This window comes from Letharia lupina, assembly GCF_014066315.1.
Source record: "Letharia lupina isolate WasteWater1 chromosome Unknown contig_10, whole genome shotgun sequence".
Taxonomy (NCBI): domain Eukaryota; kingdom Fungi; phylum Ascomycota; class Lecanoromycetes; order Lecanorales; family Parmeliaceae; genus Letharia; species Letharia lupina.
In genome coordinates this window covers 596,684-619,676 of record NW_023502979.1, presented here as the reverse complement: position 1 = coordinate 619,676, position 22,993 = coordinate 596,684, and the positions used below count along the sequence as shown (strand labels likewise).

Genomic DNA, 22,993 nt, shown 5'->3' with positions numbered 1-22,993 from the left:
CAATGGCTTGCAATCACGCCAGTGCTGCGGTTGACACTCGCGACGACGAGAAAACTCCCCTTGCTGTGGTTGCTACGCAGGGCTCGGGAAACATCAATACCGTTGATACGACTCACTTCAATGTTCGTATCTCTTCGAATAACACTGTCATATCCTCAATTCCGGAATACTTACCATTGAAAATATCCAGACCAATGACATCTTTCGCTTCACCAACCTTCCGGTTGAGCTTCAGAACAAGATCATCGGATATGCTATGATGGCAACAGACAATGAGATCAGATTTCCGTGCCTTACCAATCTCAGCTATAGACCCAATATCACTGTCGGTCTATTGCTTGTCAAGTAAGTCAAAAGACTGTTCAAGCGTCTGAGATCCCACTGATAAGCAATTTCCAGTCACCGCATTTACCACGAAGCACATTATCAAGTCCGCAAGCAGAACACCTTTATCTTTAGCAATTTCGGCTCTGACATAAAATCAATGGCATCGAGCATTGGGCCTTTCAAATGTCGCTCTGGAAACTGCGGACACGGTGCTCTCCATTCAGTGCTTGCGAAGGTCACATTCGACTTGGGAGATGAGCAGTTGCCTAGTTATGCAAATGACACAGTCCACGCCTTTGGATGCGCCCTTCGATATCTCCGTTCTAATATCACTATTAGCTCTCTGCACATCCGCCTTGCCTATCATACATTTAACAACAGCACCGGGCTTTCTTGGTTTGCTACCGCTTTGAGTAAGATCAAGGTCCAAGACAAACTCACTATTATTGGCGACGAGACGTATCTAGACATGAGCTTCGGAGACCTCCCCAGCAATCTTGGCATGGATGTATCACCAGTGTACACGCATTTACAGGCTTACAATCCAAACATCCAATATTCGCCTGGGTGGTTTCTCCATCAGTACGTGCCAAAAAGGCGCGTCGGCACGAACGCTGATACTCAGCATACACATGTCGTCGTCGATTCGAAATACCTCTCGGAGATAGCAAAGGCATTCGATGCGCAAAATGATGGATAGTTGAGCTGTTTCCGAAAGCTTCGGTCGAAGGTGTTGGGGCTTGCAAGACTATCTTCCCGGTCAATGTCGTGGTTTCCAAGGATACTAGCCAGAACTTTGGCCACACTCATGTTCCAGTGCTCCATGCGCGATGTTAGCCATGATATTGGCCACACTAATGTTTCGGCGTTCCATTGCGTGACAGGCGGTCACAGGCATTTCATCACAAGATCCACTGTATCATAGAACACTTCTCGTCTAGCTTCAAACTTGCTCAAGCCCAATCCAACTAAAACAGTCCTCTTTTCTTCCGGATTCCTCGTGACGATTGCACTTGCAATTTGCGTAGCATACAGCTGACCCACAGTCTCCCTCTCAGATGTAGATCCTCCTAGCAGTGTCTTTGGCGAGAGGTGAGCCATTGGCAAGAGATTATCCTCGTCATTGCCGGAGGACATATATTGATCTGCGAAAATGGGGTTGGGGGAACTTAGAGGTACGTGGATCTGGAGAAAAGTCAGAGGTACGAATCGCTGCTGAGACACGGGTACGGCCATACCCACTGTGCAAGCCTTCCACCTTGCGTGATCGTGATCATGATCTTGTCGGAGAAGGCTGTAGACGTGATATTGGTCTGTATGCCATTTATGGTGCCGGCTGCTTGCTTGGTGATGGCTGGGTAGGACGGGGAAATGCTGAGGACCTGGGGCGAGTCTGGTGCCATTGGAAGCGGCATTACGGTTCTAGCAATGTCCAATCGCTTTTGGAGAATGCAGATAGTGTCAACTTGGCTTGTATTGGATGTTCGATTGCAGGAGATGTGATGTGAAATGGAGGACGTAGAAAGAAGGTCGATAGTTTTCTAAATCTTAAATTCTTTTCTTGGCAGTCGCTGGAGTCCCGCCTACCATCTCTCTCTGTATTGTCTTATACACAAGGTGAACATGATGCTTATGACAATGCATGTCTGTGTAAGGGTATTCAATTTGAGTAGAAGGAAAAAGCATCCTGCGGCTGAGCCTTGAGAATCGTGAGGACAATGGATCTCTCAATAGCCCAGTCGGCATAGAACATCATCTCTCAGTCTCGAGATCGACTAGATAGACACTACACGATCATACGATGCTCGCTGGTTCAGGTGAAGACAAAGGCAATACCTACCTACCTACATTAGCCCATGCGATTGCCATATTAGACCTCTGGAGAGAACTAGCGCATTGCTCTCCCACCACCAACCTTTTGACAACCAGATGATGGCGACCTTCTGCTATCTACACCAGAACTTCCCAGCCGTCATTCGTCCATAATAGACCCTTTAACAGCTAGTCAATGTGACTCCAGCACTGGAGGATTTGAGATATCTTGACTAAGTCGTACTAGTGTGTGTGGCCATAGAGTACCAAACTGTAGGTCTGACGTTGAAGATTATTCAGAAAAATCTCAAAGGTGTTCGAGTACCTTACTTTATTATACAGTCGCGATGCCTAGATTTGTTCCAAGACAGCGTAAGCACAAAGTAAGGAAGAGGCTTGAGCAAGACAGCGGCAACGTAGGTCTTCCAAATGGCAATGACAGCAATGCAGCGGAGATCTTTCCTGGCCCTGTCGCAGAAACGGAGAAGAAAAGGCAGGATATGAGAAATATTTTACGAGCTCAACATCCAAAAACATCCAGCAAGAAGCAGAAGAGACTTGATAAATATATCGTATGTAGGCCCTCTCTCTGTTTGTCTGTCTCTGATAAAGCCAAAACTAACACCCACAGGACATAAAATTGAGAAAAGAGGAGAACCTCGATCTGATCAAAAAATTAGCAAGCGCAAAGGTCGATACTTCGTTGCTACGCAGCTCTCGAAGTCTGGGTAGAAAGCCAGCCAAGCGTGAGGTTCTCTCGCAAGCTTTGAAGGAGAGTCAAGCTGGCGTGAACCTCGAAAAGAATAGCGAGTTGTTGTTCGAACATGATGATGATGATGATGATGAAGGCGATAGCTCTGAGGTATCCGAGAATCTAGAGCCTACAGACAACCATCTCTCTGCCCTTGATGCTCCAGCAAAGCCAGCATTTGGCAGTGGTCTGAAACGACCATTGGAAAGCGGTAGCGATGGCAAGCCAATCATCAAAAAGCGTCGGCGTCTGAAGATGGCTAAACCTCTGACTATTGCAGCGACCGAGATTCCTTGGGATGGTTTTAGCTCGGGCAATGATTCGGACGCCTCTTGTCACAGTCTGCCCTCTCCCACAGCGTCGATGGATGGGCCGGCGGATTCTGAAGACCAGCTTTCTGAATTCTCCGACGATTTACCCAGGACTGATGATTCCGAAGATTCTATGGACGAAAGCGGGAGCAATTACTATGACCCCGAGGAGCGCAAAGAACGCTCTTCTGCATTCAAAGCATGGGCTACGAGTCAAGTCAACGAGGCTTTGGGCTTCAAACCTACTGCATATAATTTTGCTACGCTCCAAAGTGGTCTTCCCGCTGGGCAACCAACTCATACCCCTAGAGGCCCAGAACAGGACCCTTTGCCGCCAGAACTGGAAATAAGAAGCAGTGCACCAGAGCGCAAAGCATTTAGCGTGAAGGTAGAGCGGCCACTTGACGTACAAGAAGGTCGTTTGGGTCTACCTGTGGTCGGAGAGGAACAGAAGATTATGGAAGCCATCTACAACAATCCCACGGTCGTCATTTGGGGAGCAACAGGATCTGGGAAAACTACTCAAGTACCTCAATTTTTGTATGAAGCTGGCTTTGGTAGCCCTGAAAGCCTAAATCCTGGGATGATAGGGGTTACACAGCCTCGGAGGGTAGCTGCTGTGAGCATGGCAAAGCGCGTCGGCGATGAACTTGGTGGAGTGGGAGAAAGAGTCTCCTACCAGATTCGCTTCGACAGCTCGGTCAGCAGCAAGACGGCCATCAAGTTCATGACGGATGGTATCCTGATCAGGGAAATCGCTAATGATTTTGCCTTGCTTAAGTATTCAGTCATCATCATTGACGAAGCACATGAGCGCAGCGCCAACACAGATATCTTGATTGGTATGGTGAGTAGGATTGTTGATCTACGGGCTACTATGAGCAGGGAGGATGAGAAAATCAAGCCTTTGAAGCTTGTAATCATGTCTGCTACTTTGCGAATCACAGACTTCTTGGAAAATCCGAACCTCTTCCGCAACGGCACTCCCCCCTTGATACAAGCGGAAGGACGACAGTACCCTGTCACTACTCACTTTGTGCGTAGGACGCGGAGAGACTATACTGAAGAAGCATTTGAAAAAGTATGCAAAGGCCACAGGAAACTTCCGCCAGGGGGGATGCTTGTCTTTCTGACGGGTCAGAATGAGATAACTGCCTTGGCCAAACGGCTCAACGAGACCCTTGCGAACTTCCAAAGTCAATCTAATGGTCACAAGGTTCGGATCTCTGCAAGTGAAGCACCTCTCGAGACGGAAGATCTTGAGCTAGGGAACATTGCTCCTGGGTTCGATGATTTTGAGGACGACGCAGAGAGTGACGGAGATTCTTCTGGCCGTGGAGACGATCGAGATTTCGACGTTGAAGACTCCACCCCAGCATCTTCAACGGTCCATATTCTCCCTCTCTACTCCCAGCTTCAAACTAAGGATCAACTTCGTGTCTTCGAGCCTCCGCCTGAAAACTCCAGGCTGATTGTGCTAGCCACCAACGTGGCAGAGACGAGTTTGACCATTCCCGGCATACGCTACGTCTTCGACTGCGGTCGCGCAAAGGAGAAGAAGTACGACCGCATGACGGGTGTCCAAAATTTTGACGTCGGCTGGATCAGCAAAGCGAGTGCAAGTCAGCGTGCTGGTCGTGCCGGACGAACTGGCCCAGGACATTGCTACAGACTCTACTCTTCAGCCGTCTATGAGCGGGACTTCGAGGAGTATGCAGAGCCGGAGATACTCCGAATGCCTGTGGAAGGTGTGGTGCTGCAGTTGAAGAGCATGGACTTGCAGCATGTTGTGAATTTCCCCTTCCCTACGCCTCCAGATCGGCAAAGTCTAGCAAAGGCCGAGAAGTTGCTCATCTACCTTGGAGCGGTCTCGAATGAAGGCAAAATTACTTCTGTTGGGCGAGAAATATCCAACTATCCGCTTTCTCCACGCTTTTCCAAGATGCTTATGATTGGCCACCAGCATGGCTGCATGCCCTACACGATCGCTCTCGTCGCCTCTTTGGCAAGCCTAGATCTCTTTATCCCCAAGAACCAGCTGGACCTTTCCGTGAACGTTCAGTCTGAGGTCTATACCAACGAAGACCGCTCGGCAGATGAAGCCCGTTCCCAGCTCAAAAGCCACTACAACCACGCACACCACCTCTTCAGCCGTCACTCGCCGACTTCTGATGCTCTCAAAGGGCTCACTGCTCTATGTGCCTACGCCTACGCTCCATTGAGAGAGGCCTTCTGCAAAGACATGTTCCTCTCCCCCAAAGCCCTCAGCGAAGCCAGCAACCTCTGTTCCCAACTCATGAGCATCGTCCGCAGCAACAACCCCACCCTACTTGCGCCCAACGTCTCTCTCAAGCTCCCATCCCCATCAAAGACTCAAGTTGCAGCTCTCCAGCAATTCACCGCCGCAGCATTCATTGATCAGATTGCCATCCTCGCTTCCGCATCAGTCTCACCACCCGACCTCCCTCGGAATCCAACCAGAGCCATCGATGTTCCTTATCTCCCACTCTTTCCCATCAACGTAAAGCGGAGAGCAGATATCGATATAATCGACATAGCAGTCTTCGTACACCCCTCCTCTGTCCTCGCCCACCTCGCGACCAAAGATCTGCCAACCTATATCATCTACAGCCACCTCCAGCGCGGCACACCCGCCACGATTGAAGGAGCCAAGAAGCCAAGGACACGGATGCATGCCCTTACCGCTGTGACAGCCATGCAGATTGCGGGATTGGCAAAGGGGACGCCGTTGTTGGTATATGGGAAGCCGATTGGGAAGATTGAGGAAGGAGATAGCAAGACGAGGACGTGCTGGGTGATACCTTCGCTTGTCGGCGAGAAGGGAAGTATAGGTTGGCCGTTGCCCGCGCAGAAGGTGGTTCAGAAAAAAGACGGGAAAGGGGAGTGGGTCGTCGAGAAGGTGATTGGATGATTCAGGCTGCTTTCAAGCCGATAATTTTATATAGAGAAAATTGATCCCAAGATTCTACGGTACGTGCGGCTTTTGCCTTCGGACAGGTACGAGTGCAATGCACGCTAAAGGTTCCAAACACACACTCATGGCAATTTTCTCATCTTACCATATTCAGCATCAATCCAAAATCCACCTCTCATATCCGAACTCATCAATAACACGCCCCGAGACCAGCTAGTTTCCTACACATCACAACTTGTGACGCTTCTCCCCACTGGCAATTTTGCGAAACTCCTCTTGCGGGATTCCAGCGGCAAAACGCTCCAATCCTCCGAAAACCTCTGCAACGTTCTGCGAATCCAAAGTCTGGCGCTCCGGTCTGCGAATCAGCTCTTTCACCTTCACCAAGCACTCGCTGTTAAGATGGCTTCCAAGGCGATCATGCACCTCTTTCATTACTTCGGCAAAGAACTTCTCATGGTCATCCTTGCCCGTGTCGAAGATCTTGTTGACAAAGCCAGTGTGCAACAATTCCTCAGCGGTGATGCGCTTGCTCATGATCAGGGCCTCGTTCGCTTTACTGATACCCAAGCGCTGCACAAACGCATGGCTGGCTCCACCTTCTGCTACCAGCCCGAGCGAAGTAAAGGGCGTGAGGAGAAAGGTAGACCTCGTGCAATATATGAAATCAGAGTGCGCGACAAGGGCGGCGGAGATACCTATGACGGGCCCATTGAGCGCGGTGACGAGGATTTTCGGATGGGTGTAGAATGCGTTCGCGACCTCTAGGTTGTTGGACACGAAACTGCGCAAGCTCTCGCGGCGTACGTCGGCGTGCTCGGAGAGGGATCGGCCGACTGAGACGTCGGCGCCGGCGGAGAAGTAGCGGCCTGTGCCCGTCAAGATTGTGATGAATATGTCGTCGCGCTTTGCTACCTCGCGCATGAGACATGCGAGACGGTAGCAGAGATCTTGAGTCAGGGCGCCGAGCTTCTCGGGGATGTTGATTCTGATGTAGGCGATCTTACCTTCGGTGTGCAAGGCGACGCGAGGGTCTGATGGGAGAGGCATGGCTGTTATGCGGAAGGGTGGATATTGTACTCTAGACGTCCACAAGGGTTGGAGGGCTGGGGTGGCGAGAGTGTGGATCTAGTCAAGGAGGAAGTGTTAGAGACCCATGGATGTATAGATGAACATTGCCGCTCATCGCAATGACAGCTGTGGAGTTGCGTAGTAAAGCACGCGGGGTATGAAGTGGGTCGTTGTTGACAAATCTGGAGAAGCTGTTTGCCGAGGTCCAGCCTTGCGACCGAGGGAGACGAGCTTTCAACGAAGCCTTTTGATCATCCAGCACGATGGTTACAAGACACATACAACGGCTCTCGCAAGCCGCGAGGTCTCCAAAATGGAGACTTCCACCGACCCTCGCAACCCACATCTCCGGTGGTGCCAATCTAGAGGTCTTCAAAGTACGTACCTCCGCCACCCTGGTTTCCCTTTCCCTTCATGCTAACTCTGTTCGCGCAGTTCGGCATGTACATTGCGTTCCCCATCGGCTGGATGTACTACTTTGGCGTCAACCTCGACACGCGCTTCTCGGTGCCCGACTTCTGGCCCGCGCCGGAAACGACACATAAGATACCCTTTGAGAGGGAGGAATTGAAGCAGCTGTCGGAGAGATTGAAGGCGGAGAGGTTGGAGAAGAGGAGGCGGAGGTTGGAGAGGGAGAAGAAGATTGGGACTGAGGGGGAGGTACAGGGTGGGGCAGAGGAGCAGCGGGGAGAGCAGGCGGCGGTGGTGGAGCAGAGGACGCTGGTTGGGGAGTCGAGTGGGACATTTGGGGTTGGGTCGATTGAGAGGTGGGCGAGGGGGAGGTGGAGGGATTGAGCGTGGGAATGGCACGAGTGATGGAAGATGGGGTGCATTGATTCGTTTCTGATGGCATAGCATATGGCGCTATTTGGCTTGAGATGTGAGATACCTCATCTCTACAGAAATTCTTTGACTACCTTTTTAGGCAAGCCAAAGACTGGCGTTTCTTGTGGTAGCGGAAACACAGCATGTCCACAGGAGCCCAAAATGTCTTGGTAGGAGACATGACTCTTTCCCTTTCATCATGATACCGAGCGCCCCAATACCGTTCGCCTTTCCCACAGCTTCTCGACGCCTGACTCGTCTATGCTCGCTTTAGACTTCCCAAGCATTTGTCGATGTCACCTATCCCGCTCTTTCTCGCCCAAGCCGTCCCTTAGTCTCTCCTCTTGTTTCTTCCAATGCGATCCTTCTTCATAGTTCGCACTTATCCCCAACGCCTTCCTTAGCTTCTCGCTCTCTTCTATCTTCGCCTGCGCCAGCTCGTGTACCTGATGTGGTTTGAATTGTCCTTTGCGATCCGATCTCGAGTCAGAGGGGGCTAAGGAGCTAAGTTTCTGGCGTAGGGCGGAGGTTTGGAACTCAATTTCTTCTTCGTCAACACTGCAGAGTAGAACCTTGATCAGCGGAGACCCCTCAATGGCAACGATATAGCCACACCCAAGCGATGGTAGGTACATGTTGACAGTATGAGGGCAGACATACCCCTCATCCTCAAGCTTATCCCTTAGATCATACACCTTGACCTCCACCTCCCGCAACCTATCATGATCCAATATCTCCTTGTCAGGCTTGCGCTGTCGGTGCTTCAGCAAGTCGTAGTCCTTGGGATATGGCGCAAAATTGTCACGGGGTTTGAGATGGGAGAGATTGCGTTGGACGTAGCCTGAGGTACCAGAGCCTCTTGGAGTTGTGAGACCGACGTTGGAGGACATGATGAGGATTTGGCAACTGGAAGGTATAGAAGGAGGGAATCGCTAAATGTGGTGGAGTGTAGCGTTAATAAGTCGAGTTTCCCATGGCTGAGAAAGACCCTTGCAGGCTTGGCGCTGTCATAGCGGGAGATCGGCGGAGCTAAGATCGTGGGCGGCTCAAGAAACCCTCGTATGCTGCGATAAAACAACTATGTACGTCTGATCTTCCCAGAATTATCGAATCGCGGACCTCAGCCATGCCTATTGCAAATGCGGATCTTATGGAAAGATCTCCCTCTCTAGAACCAACAAGTGAACCTCTGATGGAGCTACCCTTCCCAGTAGTTACCAAGTCACATATCCTTAATTGTTCATACCATTCGTGGTACCCACGGTATAGATTCAGCTACCTGCTCAAAGTGTCACGCGCTGACCACGGTAGATACCGCTCCCTAACCCCCAAAGCCCGCCTTATTCCTCTCTCCGCCTCCTTCCTGTCCTACCTCCGCGCCGATGGTATCATTCTTCCTCCAGAAGATATCCCCTCAAGCACCGGTTCTGATACAGACAATGAAGAAGAGGAAGAAGACCAAACCACAGACCCTTCACAGGCTTGGCTCGACATGCACCAAAAGATCAAATCCACTATCTCAGAACTCGGTGGCTCTGTAATGCCCAAGCTCAACTGGTCTGCTCCTAAGGATGCGACTTGGATATCCGCAACGAATAGTATGACCTGCACAACGCCGAATGACATTTACCTGCTGTTGAAGAGCTCGGATTTCATTACCCATGATCTAGAGCAGGTCCTTGATGATTGCGAGGATGAAAGCGATGATGAGAGTGAGGTTGAAAACCAGGACGAGGAGAGATCCGCCAGCGAACATCTCTCGAAAATACCGTACCACCTCATTCTGCGAAAGACGATACCAGCATTCAACCCTGCGTTGGAAATTAGGTGCTTTGTGCGGTCGAGACATCTGCTCTGCATGTGCCAACGGGATCTCAATCATTTCGACTTCCTGCCGCGCTTGATACCCAAGCTGCGCTCACTGATCCAAGATGCTTTTGACAAAAACCTGAAGAGGACTTTTCCGGATGAGAGTTTCGTGTTTGACGTTTACATTCCACCACCGCACGACCGAGTCTGGCTAATCGATGTCAATCCGTGGGCTCCGCGCACCGATCCTTTGCTTTTCTCGTGGTTGGAGGTCCTTAATATGAGGGGCGAAGAGCAAGGCGGCGCAGATAACTTACAAGACGGTGTCGTCAGACTCTCGCTTAACGGGAATGGTTCCGTGGATCGTGGGTCAGACCTAGACGATGAGCAAGAGGAGGAAGTGGAAGAGGCATCAGAAGATGAGGAAGAGGTTTTTACGCCAGAGTTCCGTCTGGTCAATCGGGATGATCCAGAAGCGTACAATTTCAACACACCGCAGTACAGCGCACACAAGCTACCGAAGGATGTGGTGGACGCAAGTACGGACGGAGAAGCTGGGTTGAGGGAGTTTATGGGAACGTGGAGGGAGATTGTGGCGAGACAGGAGAAAGAAGATCGAGAAGAAAAGGATAATGGGATTGTAGATGGAATCTAGTATCGTAAATGAATGTTAATCTTGTAAATTCAATGCACTGCCAAACTTTCTCACTGTAAATACTACATGAGCCACCGAATAAGTAAAATGTGATATGCCGAAAGGCATTAGAGTAAGACTCGTGGAAATTTTTTGGAAGGACTGCTACACTCTTCAATTCGGTTTGAATTTTGAACTTTTCAAGCTTGGAACCGTATGTTCTTGCCTACAGTGTTCTAGATCCCAGTAAGAGCAACCGTCAATGTTTTAGATGTGTAGTTGTTTGTGCTCGAAGGCTAAAGTGACATCAGCCCTACAAGAAAGCCGCAAAATCTAGGCCAGCGCGAGGCTCTCTGTGACTTCCATGTCTTTGCTTCCTCTAGCATCAAGCCTGTCCAAGTCACATCTTGAGTGCGATTTGCAGTGTGATGGCAGAGTGGAGAAATTGCTTGGTACTCGCATTGGAGCATGGCCCGAACGAGCCCTGAAAACAGGGAGCCCGTCTTTACCCCGATAGCACAGAATGGCCCAGCTACTGCCTCCTCAAAGTACAAGGATATCACGAGTCAGTTCAATGATAGCAAAGACCGGGGTCGGCCCGACAGCGATATTCAGACGATAAATAGAAGGAAGGAGATTCAATTCAAAGCTTCTCATTTTCTGTTAATAGGCTTCTTTCTGTGGATATTGTATGTTCTTTCCAGCGCGTGGGTTGATCCTTTCTAACATTTCTAGTCTACTTCATGCCATTGGAATATATTTCTTCACCAAAGGCTTCCTTCTTACACGCCTTGTGCTTGACTACAAATCAGAATGCACTGCTCCTCCGTTCGACCTGGGGAAACAAAGTCCGAGAACCTATACAGATGGATGCTGGCATCCGAAGACCTTCGACAAGGCGGTAATAATAATCATTGATGCTCTACGCTACGACTTTACTGTTCCCTTTTCTGGTATTCCGCACCACTTCCATAATGCTCTTACAGTCTTGGACGAGACAGCACGACAGAGCCCTGGAAATGCCTTCCTCCTACCATTCATAGCGGATCCTCCAACTTCGACACTTCAAAGATTGAAAGGCTTAACAACGGGGACTCTGCCTACATTCATTGACATAGGGTCCAACTTTGCTGGGACAGCCATTGAGGAAGATAATTTGCTTGGACAGCTGCGGAACGCAGGGAAGACGTTGGTTCATTTAGGTGATGATACCTGGCACTCGCTATTCCCAGGATACTTCGACGCCAATCTTACGCACGCGTACGATTCTTTCAATGTTTGGGATTTGTTTACCGTCGATAATGGGGTGACTGAGCATCTGATACCTCTGTTGAGCACTGAGAACACGGGAAAGTGGGATGTACTATTTGGTCATTATCTTGGTGTCGACCACGCCGGACATCGATATGGCCCCGATCATCCAGCGACGAACTCTAAGTTGAGAGAAATGGATGACGTGCTAAGAAAAGTCATTACTCTTATGGACGACAAGACCTTGCTGGTGGTGATGGGTGACCATGGCATGGATGTCAAGGGAGACCATGGCGGAGAATCTGACGACGAGGTAGAAGCGGCACTGTGGCTGTACTCGAAGAAAGGCGTTTTTGGTAGGGGTCATAACGGGAAGATGGAGCCACCACCCACTGCCAAAGAACGTCCTGTGGGACAGATTGACCTCGTGCCAACACTCTCCCTACTTCTCGGCATGCCAATACCTTTCAATAACCTCGGAGCTCCCATCGCGGAGGCTTTTGTCGGCCCCGGAAAGCCTGATTGGCAAAGACTAGCATCTGTGAACGCACTCGCGGGTGCTCAGATTAGCAGATATCAGCATGAGTACTCGCGTTCCAGAGGATTGGCAGAAAGTATCTTTTCTTTGCCCCAAGGTTACTGGGCGGACGGACTCCAATCTTGGAAAGAGGCCGTTCAGCATAAAGAAAGGGGTGACTTGTATGCTACAGCATTCGAGAAGTTCTCCCAGTACCAGCAGGAGACTTTACGCATATGTCGAGGTCTTTGGGCTACATTCAATATCCCGAGTATGCTAGAAGGAATCTTTATTCTGGCAAGCGCTGTGGGCGTTGTGGCGGTCTTCGCACGGTCATCAGGACCATCGACCGCTGAAGTGGTGCCAGTTTATTTGTCGCATATGACGGTCCTTGGAGCTATCGGCGGTGCGAGCGTTTTATTGATTGCAACGATTTTGCCTGGCATGGTTGCGAAGGATACTTCTCTTCTTGGCCTTGCAGCTGGCGGTATCGGCGGCTTCGGCTGGGTCTTCCTTGAGCTACAGAAAGGGTTTTCTCTCCCTTTCCCGCGGTCCTTGTGGGGTTGGCTTGCAGTCGTCTTTACGTTGAGTCAGTCCATCGGCTTCGCTTCAAATTCGTACACCATTTGGGAAGACGAGATTATGCTTTGCTTTCTCGGCACTTTCGCATTTGTCGCTTTTGCTGCTTCGATACGCCAGGAATTCTTCATTGAGCGCATCCTTGGCATGTCCCAAGCCGCCGCATTCTTCGTGCTGAGTCGTTTGGCTTCGCTCTCCAGACTCTGTCGCGAAGAGCAAATGCCGTACTGTAGGTCCACATACTACGCGTCGACCAACTCATCCACATCGGCTCCGTGGCAACTGCTCATACCACTCATCACAGCGATTCTGTTGCCCGTTGTTATCAAGACATACTACCAGGGGACACGGTCGTACCAAGGATCCGCAACACTGTGGGTGGGCTTTGCCTTGAGGATGGGCCTACTTGGATCTGCTATTTTCTGGGTACTTGACGCAGCAGACGACAATGAATGGCTGAAAATGAGTCAGGGTAGCCTTAAGATGATAAAGATCGTCCTAGCTCGATTGCTACTCGGCTCGGCCTTCGTAGTCGGTACTACAACCTTTGTGTATGGGAACCCTTGCATCAATGTTGAGGTGACACCCGAAGCCAATGCCGACACCAACGATGGCGTAGTCACAAAGCCAAAGTCGGTAAAAGTATTTGGGTACGCCAACGTGCACGGAACGCGGTACTTTCTGCTGGTCACCAACTGGCTTTTGGCCATCTTTTTACTTCAAAAGCCTATGGGAGGAGGTGCAATTGGCATTTTGGCCGTCCAGATCCTCGCTCTCCTTGAAATTATTGACACAAACGATCTTTCCCAAACCGCCATAGGTCCCGTTGTCTTAGGTCTACTCGGCAGCTTTCACTTCTTCAAGACAGGCCATCAAGCAACACTCTCAAGTATCCAGTGGGAGTCAGCATTCGTCGCTTTGAGGACAGTAACCTATCCTTGGTCGCCACTGTTGGTTGTGCTCAACACCTTCGGCGCTCAAATACTTACTACCGTGGCAGTGCCCTTGATAGCACTATGGAAGCAGCCTCCAAAGAAGCCGAGGCTGCTTAGCGATGTGGCCAAAGCACTAGCTACTTTGCTTTTATACTACGCCGTTATCAACCTGGCGACGACTATGTGGGCTGGCTGGTTGAGGAGACATCTAATGCTGTATAGAATATTTAGTCCGCGGTTCATGACCGCGGCGGCGGTACTTATAACGGTCGATTTGGTCGGCATTCTTGTTGCTATTGGGAGTTTGAGGTGGAACTTTGCAAGCATTGCGGAGGTGTTTGGATGGAGTTGAAAAGCATTCTTCTGCTTCTGATGTATAATACCTTCTCCGTATGACTTCGACTGTACAGAAATACCCATTTGCTTGCTCTATCCTACCATTGCTAAGCGTACCGGTAACCTCGTGCAAGCCTTCAACTGCATTTGAAGCCTGGTCTTGTCTATCGAGTCCAGGCCGTAAAGAGCTAGTTTTGAATCAATGTTGTAGAAAGTCAATTATCGGTAGAGTAGGTGTAAGCGAGACCTCGTAGTTCACGCTCTCTGCCGCCGGAGATCATCGGTGTTGCACCACCCACAGTCGTTACCTTATACACAAACAATGGCAGCGGAAGCCCCAGATCCAAAGACCTTCGGGTCATGGGAAGAAGCCTTCCAGTATCCTGTTCCCGCAGTGCGCGGTATGGAGAGACAGCTGCGCAGGGACATTGATTCGAACCGTGAAAAGCTGAGGACACTCGTTGGGTATGGGACCACTTCAAGCACTTTGGCTTCCACCGTGTTTCTATGAACAGTCACAACTGCTGACACCGGCGTGATCATGCAGCGCAAGCTATCGTGACCTCCTAGGCACTGCGGAATCGATCATCGAGATGGGTGGCCAGATGCACGACTTGGAGACCTACATGGGCGAGATTGGCAAGAGGTGTAATACTAGGATCTTGGACAAGAAGGCTTCAAATCTACGGACATGGACTGAAGAGGTTGGGGCTCCAAGTACGAATGTCTCGTAAAAATCTACAGACATCTGGAGACGATGCTTATGGCTTCTGTGGCAGACACTGAACCCTACTCTTTCGCATCCCAATTGGCCGTCCTCCGCAGTTGTCCAGATGTCATTTCCAGGCTTTTCAAGAGCGGAGGATCGGTGCTGCTGGCCGCCAAAGTTCTGGTGATCTCGAGGCTGCTGCATACGAAGCTCTCCCAGCGCCGGAATCCGCCGCCATTCTTAGACGATTTGAGGAACCGATTGGCAAGTCTACGTCGAAGACTGCTGGGCAGGATTGACCGACGGCTCAAAAGCTTGGAAATATCGAGAGATGTACTGGTGGAGGCAATGTGCGCTTTCTCGCTGGCTACAAGTTCGTCACCTAAGGATGTTATACGTCATTATCATCACATGAGGCTGGAGGCTATTTCCGAGAATATGGGCCAGGATGGTGATGGTCATGACAACGTGCTATTGGCATTACGACTATACGTAAAGACGTTGAAGGACACCCAGGCAGTCATACCTACGCAACTGGCACGCGCACTGGAGAGATTGAAGCTGGTTCCGTTATTCAAAAGTCAGGATGTATACTCCTTGATCGAGCTCAACCTGGATGTTCACGAGCGATGGATAGGTGACGATATCAGGACTTTTACACCCTATATAAGGCATGATGATTTGACCAAAGCCGAAGCAGAACGATCACTCAAACAGTGGGCAAAGTCCGCATTTGGGTCTTTCCTCGCTGGACTACGAAACAGGATAGAAGATGTCGAGGATCCCGAAAGACTGGTAGACTTACGGAGACAAGTCTTGGAGCTTTGGTTGTCGAATCATCAGCATTCGACCGGGGTCGATTCGGCTGAGACGCTTGATGGTCTCCGCCATGTTTTCAACCTTCAATCCACGCGTCTCATACAAAGTCGAGCGTCTAAGCTGGACCGAGTGGGCTTGATTGTCAAAAATGTTTTGCAGAACTGGCAAGCTGGCGTATCTGACCTTACTCCGTCATTATGGGATTCTTCAATGACTTCAATGGAGTTTGAAAACGGAGGCAAATCGTTCCGAGAGAGGCTTGCGTCTCGATTCACAGGCAAGAATGAGCCCCTCAACAAAGTTTCTCTAGAGTATGTGTCCTTTCTTGAAAGAATCGAAAGTCTGGAAGAAATGATCAAGAAGCTGCGAGAGGCTAGATGGGCAGACGATATGGATGACGTTGACAATGAGAATTATTTGCTGGACAACAAACAAGTCCTGCTCAGTGAGGACGATCCAAGACTATTGCAAGAAGAGCTCAACAGCGCCCTCCAAGAGGCTTATACTGATTTACAAGTCATGCTTCACAAGCTTTTTGACAAGTCTGAGACGACTAGCAGCGGCCAACAAGCAGCGTACTTGATCCGTGTATGGAGGGAACTACGGCAATATCTACCAAAGAGCTACCAAAATGCTCAACTTGGAATTGGTTCCATACCTACCCTGCAGCATACCATCGCAATTGAAGCACTTCGGGTGCCTCTGGAGCGATGCTCGAAGCGTATTGCCAAGATGTCGCAAGCTAAGCTACTACAGGCGAGACCGCTTTGGGAAGGCGACCCCGAACTACCCGTCTTGCCGTCTGCATGGACATACAGATTTCTGCTTGAACTTGCGTCATCAATGAGTGCTTGTGGCAGCGACGTGTGGAGTCCGCAAGCAGTCGATACGCTGAAAAAGGAACTTATACTGAGTATAGCGCCAATGCTTGAAGGACGTCAGGCTGTTCAAGTCAATGGGCATCGGGATAGAGATCTTCTTGATGGCGAAGACAAGGAGGAAGAAGAACTCGAGGAAGAAGTCAAGAAAGACGAGGAGGAGATAGAGGAAAGATTCAGAGAGGAGAATGGAGAGGTAAATGGCGAAGAAGCGGGAAAAAGTGAGGAAAATGAGGAGCGAAATAGCAAGGAGCCAGAAAAGTATCCGGAAAAGCCCCTGAATGGAGCTATGAGCAACGGACACATCGAGTTCAAGCCAGAAGAGGAGCCAGAAGACGGGAAGATACAACGATTCTTCGACGTTGCCTATCTAACAAACGCTAGTGTCGTTAAAGAGACTGAAGCTGGGGACAATCAGCTGGTTAGCCTACAGGTTTCACTAATTCAAGATCTTGCATTCGAGCCGAAGGCAATGGAGAGGATGAAGAAGGATGCTGCAGAGTATTGGAAGCGGACGAGTCTGCTCTTTGCTTTGTTGGCCTAAAACAATACTAGCTGATCTGGCATCCGTTCTTTCAGAAGATAGATTTAATTTACCAGGGACTGCCATGAAGAATTGCTACCAAACCACCTGAAGAAAGTGCCCTGGTGTGCCTCGTGGATCAGGGGAACTGATTTTGCCCTCTTCTGCCTCTAGCTGCCTTTCTTCTCTCCTTCCTCCAGAACCTCAGGGGTTTTGCTACGAGTCTACAAAGCAAACGAAAGATATCCTCGTACGCTCCGGGATTGCGAGCAAAGGAGTAAACGCAAGGCATGAGCTTAACCAAGCACAAGTCAGTGATCTGCAAAGGTTCAGCCTTTGGGTCTGGGTGGGGGGCAGAAAAGGGTGTGACATGCCTTATCCAGCTTTGCACTTCGAGGCAACGGGCAGGAAAGCCGGACGTGACTTACGGTGGAAGATACTTGCTTAGAGGGTTCCTGACCTGAATAGTCAAGGAAGAATGACCTTGTTCTTGCCCTTTTTTTCTCAAAGCAAGAGTATCCTCGGCGATATTGCGCATCAATAACAAAGACGATTTTGGTTGACCTAATGAACGCTGCTTTCACTACCTTCTCTACAACGCCAGCTAGGCGTTTGACAATGAAATTGTTTCACTGTCTTAAAGAAATCTACAACAAAGAGGTATCTTTACTGTCTACACAATGACAGAGGAGGGTTCTTGAGAATGCGATTGTCAAAGAGAAAGAGACCATTGTGTCAAACATAATTTTCATAGCTCATGGTCGCAGGTACTTAATGCCATTCCTGCCTCTTTCTTTTCTCTTCTTCTCTACATCCCTCTCATCAACACGCATCCACAAACGCACTCCAGAACCGAACCACACTCAAAACAGAAGGGATCTCAAACGTCACCACAAACCCAAACCCAGAAGATTAAGATGGACCGTTATGGCGCTTCTACTCGCGATTTCGAGTCCGATGACGACTACGAATATACCCGTCGTGGTGCTCCACTCGACCGTGACGATGACTATGACCGTGGCTACGGTCGCGCTGACCTGATGCATGAGCGAGAGACATTCCATGGCGAGCGAAGCGGGCTTGGCCATAGATCGGAGTTCTCCGATGATGAAGATACCGACCATGGGAGACACGGCCGCCCCACCCATCGTCCAGACGCCTCATCAAGCGACCGCTATCGTAGCAGTGCAGATGTAGTGCGCGGAGACGGGCCTCATCGCCGTGGCTATCCCACCGGTACTCCCGATGACTCCGACAGCGACTACTCCGAAGTCGAACGTGGAGATCGTGACATCCGAAGTCGGGGCTTGGGACGCCGAGGCGAAACACGTCGCCCAGACCCTCGCTTCCGCGGCGAGTCCTCCGAGGATGAATCAGACTTGGATTCTCGTGCGACGCGCGAAGGACACCGCGGACCTGGAATTCGCCGAGCGCAGCCACTTCGCCCAGACGTGCGCTTCAATGGCGGGGGCTCCGCGGGCCGTGGTGCAGCTCGTGCCAGCACCACGGACGATGAGTCCGACTCTGAGCAGTATGGATCTCGTCGGGGTAATATTGGGGACGCTCGAGGTGGGATGCATCCTGGTTGTCGTGGACATCTATCCGAGGATGATGATCTTGATGACTCCGAGGACGAAGGAATGCGCAGAGGACGGAGGGGAGCTATCAGCTTTGGTAGGCCTTCCACGAGAGAATTTTACTAGCGGATGTCGGCGTTGGCAAGATGGTCTCTGATGCGAGTCGGGGCGATCAAGGGACTTGCATTTTGGGAGGTTTGTGTGCATTTGGGGATGATAGAATGAGAACGTGAACAAGAGCGAGTGTTATTAGTATGCATACTGCCTTAATGATCTTGCAGAACATTTTGATCCAAAGACATCCCGACCTTCTGGCCTGCGCTTGTTATGACGGCGATCTCTGTGCTCGATCCGGTTAGCCTTGCCCTCAGACGGGAAGAGTAAGGTAAGGAATCCTCAATCCCAGTACTCTACGCGATTTCGTGCCATCAATCTTCAAGCCTGAAACAAGACTAATATTCCATCATTAGATTGCTAATTCGCTCATTTTAAATCCTACTGTACGATCGACGTCCGTTGCTGCAGTAGCCAGAAGTTTCGACATGGAACAGAAACCCAGCGGACCGTCTCCTGGCCTCTCACTTTCTTACAACTTGCATTCTATGCTTGTGATTTGGATGAACAGCAGTATCCGTTTCCTCATGAGTTCCGAGTTTTCGTCAGATGCCTAGTCCTGTCCACGACCTTGCACAACGCCCCCAAACAATTCAATTAAATCAATTCACGTAGAGCGCATTCACCAGCTTCCTCTATTCCCTTGCACCACCATGTTGTGCCGGTTTGGACACGGACTAGGGCATGAATTGTTAGCTTGAGCGGGATTCCACAAGGATTGTACCCGACATACCCGGCAAAGATGATGTCGCTACGGATGATTGGATTGTCTGGCTTTCTCTTGACATGGCTGACTCATGTCATCTTCGAACCCTGATCAGATGAAAGAAGGCCGTCCATGTGGTTGAATCGGGGGAAAGGTCAAATAGTTTGTCGAGTCACCGAGTGCCATCGTCGAGAAAAGCTACATTGCAAGTCAGCTTTCGGTCGAGGGCTGTGCCTAAGTCAGCCAGAAGGACTTACTCATTATTTCTCATTCGCTTCACCAGCCCATTGAGATGTACCATCCAGTCTCCGCAACGAGTGGCATCGATAGGGAACTGAAAGAATGATTCAGCCAAATCTATGGTCTCAAGAACGTTGGAATGGCTATACCCTGTCCAATAGACCACATAGTGTTGCAGCAAGGACACTCCTCAGGGCGAGCTACTGGATATGAGCCAATGATATGTGGTAGAGCGTCTGAGTTGAGAGGGTTTGAGGACGAAGGCTATCGATCGCGTTCTGCTTGTCTGCGCGGTTCATGTTCATTGTCGGGAACGCTGCTCTTGAAGGTACGTCAGCAGGGGAAACTGAAGGTTTGATGGGAGTCTCACTTGCTAGCTCGTCATGCTGTTCCGCTTGGTTGATAAGGCCAGTGTTGAAACAATCCTTCATGTTGCAGTGGTATACAAGTGGAGGAGAGCGGTGGCGAGGCGAAGGTAACAGAGGCAGTATGAGGCAGAAGACATTTTCTCGGGCGTCCCAATGGGCTGACTCCTGGGATTTTATAGGGCGGCGCCGAGTCGGAGGACGCTAGAAGAAGAAAAAAATCTTCCCTAACCCCATCAGACGGTCGCTTTTCTTCGTGATAACATCAGAAGCAGGCACGCGAGAACTGTCATCAGAGGGAGCAGGGCGCAGTTACTACTCGCTTTGGTTGCCCCCCTGAATTCTTCACTTCGCTTTGAGCCTCCCTCTTCTACCATGGAGCGGATGTTGGTATCGACTGTCGGTCCTGTGGAAAGCCATTGTCAGCAAGCAGAAAGAACATTAGGGGACGATGATAACAAGCAAAGACGTTGCATACCTAATGTTGACCGGCTGACATCGCTGTGTGCCATTTCATATGTCATCATGTCTTGGATGTCGTGGTACAAGCTCTGAGTCCCTGCAGATTGTGTCGAGAACAAGAGCGAAGAGTGACTGTGAAAAAGCTGTTAGTACTGTTTACGCAGGAGGAAGGCCGCGATTGTGTGATTGGCTGCATGCCAAAGGCCTAGGGTCTTCTTCTGCCTTGAACGCATCTCTCTGGGCGTGAGAACATCAAGGCAACGTACTGAAGTCCACGCCAAGCTCGAGACACGGCGGTTAGGTGCTGGCAGCACCGTTGGTGTACGAATAGACAGGGGGAAATGACCCACGAAGGGCAGAGATTTGGTGAGTGGCGGATGGGGAAGATGGAGAGAGTAAGCACGTAGAGAATCCCTTCTTAAAGTCCGAGGCAGAGATAGACACCTGCTTCCTTGACTCCAGCGAGTCAGGTAAGCAAGCATCAACAGTTAGATCCGCATAGGGAAGCAGCCGCCCCCAGAATCGGCGCCGTTCTCAGCGTCCGTTATGTCTTTACACGCCGTTATGACCAAAGCAAGTCTTCTTTCCCCTAATTAGCCATGCTGAAAGAGAGGGCGTTTACTACTCCAGACCAGGCCCCGCCACGGGTCTACGCCAGTGTTTGTCTAATATAAGGAACATCTTTTGCACAACGGGAAGACGAATCTCCCAATCTTTGGCGACATTTCTTCATGAACGCCATATACATAACCTTACCTGGGTTTGGCTAGTCCGAGTAAGTAGTCGTCGGAGATTTTAGCAGTCTACATGTCAGACTATATCCTACTACATGTCACAGGTTCCATGGACAAGGATGCTTATCGAACGGACGCCTCTCCACCAAGCAGCTCGTCAGATCAGGTGAGACAAGCGAAGCTGTTACTTGTCATCTACTGTCTATGATGGTGGGCTCAACTGCAAGACGGTATCATCGATAGCTCAGGAGGGAAATAGATATACAGACCGTCTATTTCGTCTGACTCAAAACTACCTCCGCATCCACAGACACTACGCAACATTCTGCCCACCTTACCAAGCTCACACAGGATCAGAGAGTGTAGGCAGGTCAATGGAGCAGAATATTCTGTGCATGTATAACCCTCATCAGACGATAAGATATGACTTGGCGGCTTATGCTAATTAAATCCCCTGGCCATCATCTCCTTTCAACCTCATACCCTGCGGTAACGACCTTCAAACCCCGATCCAGCATCTCCACCACCATCACCGTAACAAACAACCCCTGCATCTTCCACTCCCTTCCCACCCACATCCTCCCCCAAAAATACTACCCCAGGCTCCAGGATCCCCACGCAGACAACTTCAATCGCCCCGTCGGGCCTCGAGATCCTCCCCCTCTCTTTCTCCACGCCTGTCCAACCCACACCCGATCGCTTATTGCACGCCTCCATCAGTCGTGTACAGTACCGTATTTTGCGGTCGAGGTCATATGTATGACATTAGACCCATGTGATCATCGGCTGCGATAGTGGGGTGAGGCGATCTGGGGGGGATTCATTGTGTACTACTGCTATAGAGATTGTATACAAGCTTGAGGCCAAAAAAAGGAGGCGCTAGGCGAGGAGGCAGTACAGAGGAAAAATTCCGGACTTTTTTTGACAGCTAGCTGCTAATGGAGGAAGAAAGAGGTCTCTCTGCAACGCCTAGCGAATCAAGATTCATGAGTATGATGGTCGGTCAATTTGGTCTATACATGAGCGACTAACCAGGGAACACTTCGGTGGGTGCTAACGTCTCATCCACAAATCGCTAGTGGATCGCTCACGGATTTCTGCATAGGATGCAAAGGTGCCGCACCACTCACCAAAACAGTCCCTATTTTGTGGGGGTCACGATCACCGAAGTGTACTTTTCCGGACGGGAACGCTTGCGGAGCGACGACGCGTTGGGACCTGCAGCCAATCGAAACGTAACGTACCTTACACCCGCCCTACCTCTTTCCAGCCAAGGATGAGAACCAGCCCGTGACTCGACGTCGCTTTGGGATCCCCACCCCTTCCTGGGCGCTCCTGATAATTGGATACGAAGCACAGGTTCCCTGAAGTTGCTACTCGGTCTGACCCTCAGGGGCCTGGAAGGCGTAGGTGGATAGTCATTCCGTAGCTTCGTTTCTTCGTCTAGGGTAACGTGGATTTCAACGCCTAGGAATGAGCGAGGAGCTGGTTGGGGACGAGGAGACAAAGCTGTACAAAATGATACTAGAGGGAAAGAGCATGGTCGAGGCGAGGGAGTGAGCAAGCGCGAGGAGAACGAGAGATGCTTGAAAGGGTAGAAGATGCAAAAAGAGAGGAAGGAAGGTTGTGATAGCCTGCTCTTGAACGCGGTCGCTCTTGGCTGTTCTGGATCGAACGATTGGAGTGATGGTACCGAAACAATGAGTCAGAATCCATCTTCATATTCGGGCTTGAGTATTGAGAGGAGGAAAGTGGGTCTAGGTGAGCACATTA

General features: G+C 50.3%; 10 protein-coding genes across 10 annotated transcripts; 7 read left to right on the top strand and 3 right to left on the bottom strand.

Annotated features, from left to right (window-relative positions):
• Positions 1-2: 2 nt before the first annotated feature.
• On the top strand, positions 3-1,027 carry HO133_000190 (uncharacterized protein; the record flags this gene model as incomplete). Its single annotated transcript, XM_037291130.1, has 3 exons — positions 3-122; positions 191-345; positions 400-1,027. The coding sequence occupies 3 exons, from the start codon at positions 3-5 to the stop codon at positions 1,025-1,027; spliced, it is 903 nt and encodes a 300-aa protein (XP_037152565.1).
• A 188-nt stretch (positions 1,028-1,215) lies between these two features.
• HO133_000189 (uncharacterized protein) lies at positions 1,216-1,730 on the bottom strand (the record flags this gene model as incomplete). The annotated part of the gene is made up of 2 exons (XM_037291129.1): positions 1,216-1,512; positions 1,566-1,730. 2 exons carry the CDS (start codon positions 1,728-1,730, stop codon positions 1,216-1,218), a joined length of 462 nt encoding a protein of 153 aa, XP_037152564.1.
• Positions 1,731-2,486: 756 nt separating this feature from the next.
• On the top strand, positions 2,487-6,133 carry HO133_000188 (uncharacterized protein; the record flags this gene model as incomplete). Its single annotated transcript, XM_037291128.1, has 2 exons — positions 2,487-2,711; positions 2,771-6,133. The coding sequence occupies 2 exons, from the start codon at positions 2,487-2,489 to the stop codon at positions 6,131-6,133; spliced, it is 3,588 nt and encodes a 1,195-aa protein (XP_037152563.1).
• A 231-nt stretch (positions 6,134-6,364) lies between these two features.
• Positions 6,365-7,186, bottom strand: HO133_000187 (uncharacterized protein; the record flags this gene model as incomplete). Its single annotated transcript, XM_037291127.1, has 1 exon — positions 6,365-7,186. The coding sequence occupies one exon, from the start codon at positions 7,184-7,186 to the stop codon at positions 6,365-6,367; it is 822 nt and encodes a 273-aa protein (XP_037152562.1).
• A 284-nt stretch (positions 7,187-7,470) lies between these two features.
• On the top strand, positions 7,471-8,002 carry HO133_000186 (uncharacterized protein; the record flags this gene model as incomplete). The annotated part of the gene is made up of 2 exons (XM_037291126.1): positions 7,471-7,584; positions 7,643-8,002. 2 exons carry the CDS (start codon positions 7,471-7,473, stop codon positions 8,000-8,002), a joined length of 474 nt encoding a protein of 157 aa, XP_037152561.1.
• A 326-nt stretch (positions 8,003-8,328) lies between these two features.
• HO133_000185 (uncharacterized protein) lies at positions 8,329-8,922 on the bottom strand (the record flags this gene model as incomplete). Its single annotated transcript, XM_037291125.1, has 2 exons — positions 8,329-8,590; positions 8,693-8,922. 2 exons carry the CDS (start codon positions 8,920-8,922, stop codon positions 8,329-8,331), a joined length of 492 nt encoding a protein of 163 aa, XP_037152560.1.
• Positions 8,923-9,158: 236 nt separating this feature from the next.
• HO133_000184 (uncharacterized protein) lies at positions 9,159-10,496 on the top strand (the record flags this gene model as incomplete). The annotated part of the gene is made up of 2 exons (XM_037291124.1): positions 9,159-9,295; positions 9,344-10,496. 2 exons carry the CDS (start codon positions 9,159-9,161, stop codon positions 10,494-10,496), a joined length of 1,290 nt encoding a protein of 429 aa, XP_037152559.1.
• A 447-nt stretch (positions 10,497-10,943) lies between these two features.
• Positions 10,944-14,109, top strand: HO133_000183 (uncharacterized protein; the record flags this gene model as incomplete). Its single annotated transcript, XM_037291123.1, has 2 exons — positions 10,944-11,164; positions 11,211-14,109. The coding sequence occupies 2 exons, from the start codon at positions 10,944-10,946 to the stop codon at positions 14,107-14,109; spliced, it is 3,120 nt and encodes a 1,039-aa protein (XP_037152558.1).
• A 306-nt stretch (positions 14,110-14,415) lies between these two features.
• Positions 14,416-17,043, top strand: HO133_000182 (uncharacterized protein; the record flags this gene model as incomplete). The annotated part of the gene is made up of 3 exons (XM_037291122.1): positions 14,416-14,558; positions 14,641-14,810; positions 14,873-17,043. 3 exons carry the CDS (start codon positions 14,416-14,418, stop codon positions 17,041-17,043), a joined length of 2,484 nt encoding a protein of 827 aa, XP_037152557.1.
• An 896-nt stretch (positions 17,044-17,939) lies between these two features.
• Positions 17,940-18,725, top strand: HO133_000181 (uncharacterized protein; the record flags this gene model as incomplete). Its single annotated transcript, XM_037291121.1, has 1 exon — positions 17,940-18,725. The coding sequence occupies one exon, from the start codon at positions 17,940-17,942 to the stop codon at positions 18,723-18,725; it is 786 nt and encodes a 261-aa protein (XP_037152556.1).
• Between the last annotated feature and the right edge of the window lie 4,268 nt (positions 18,726-22,993).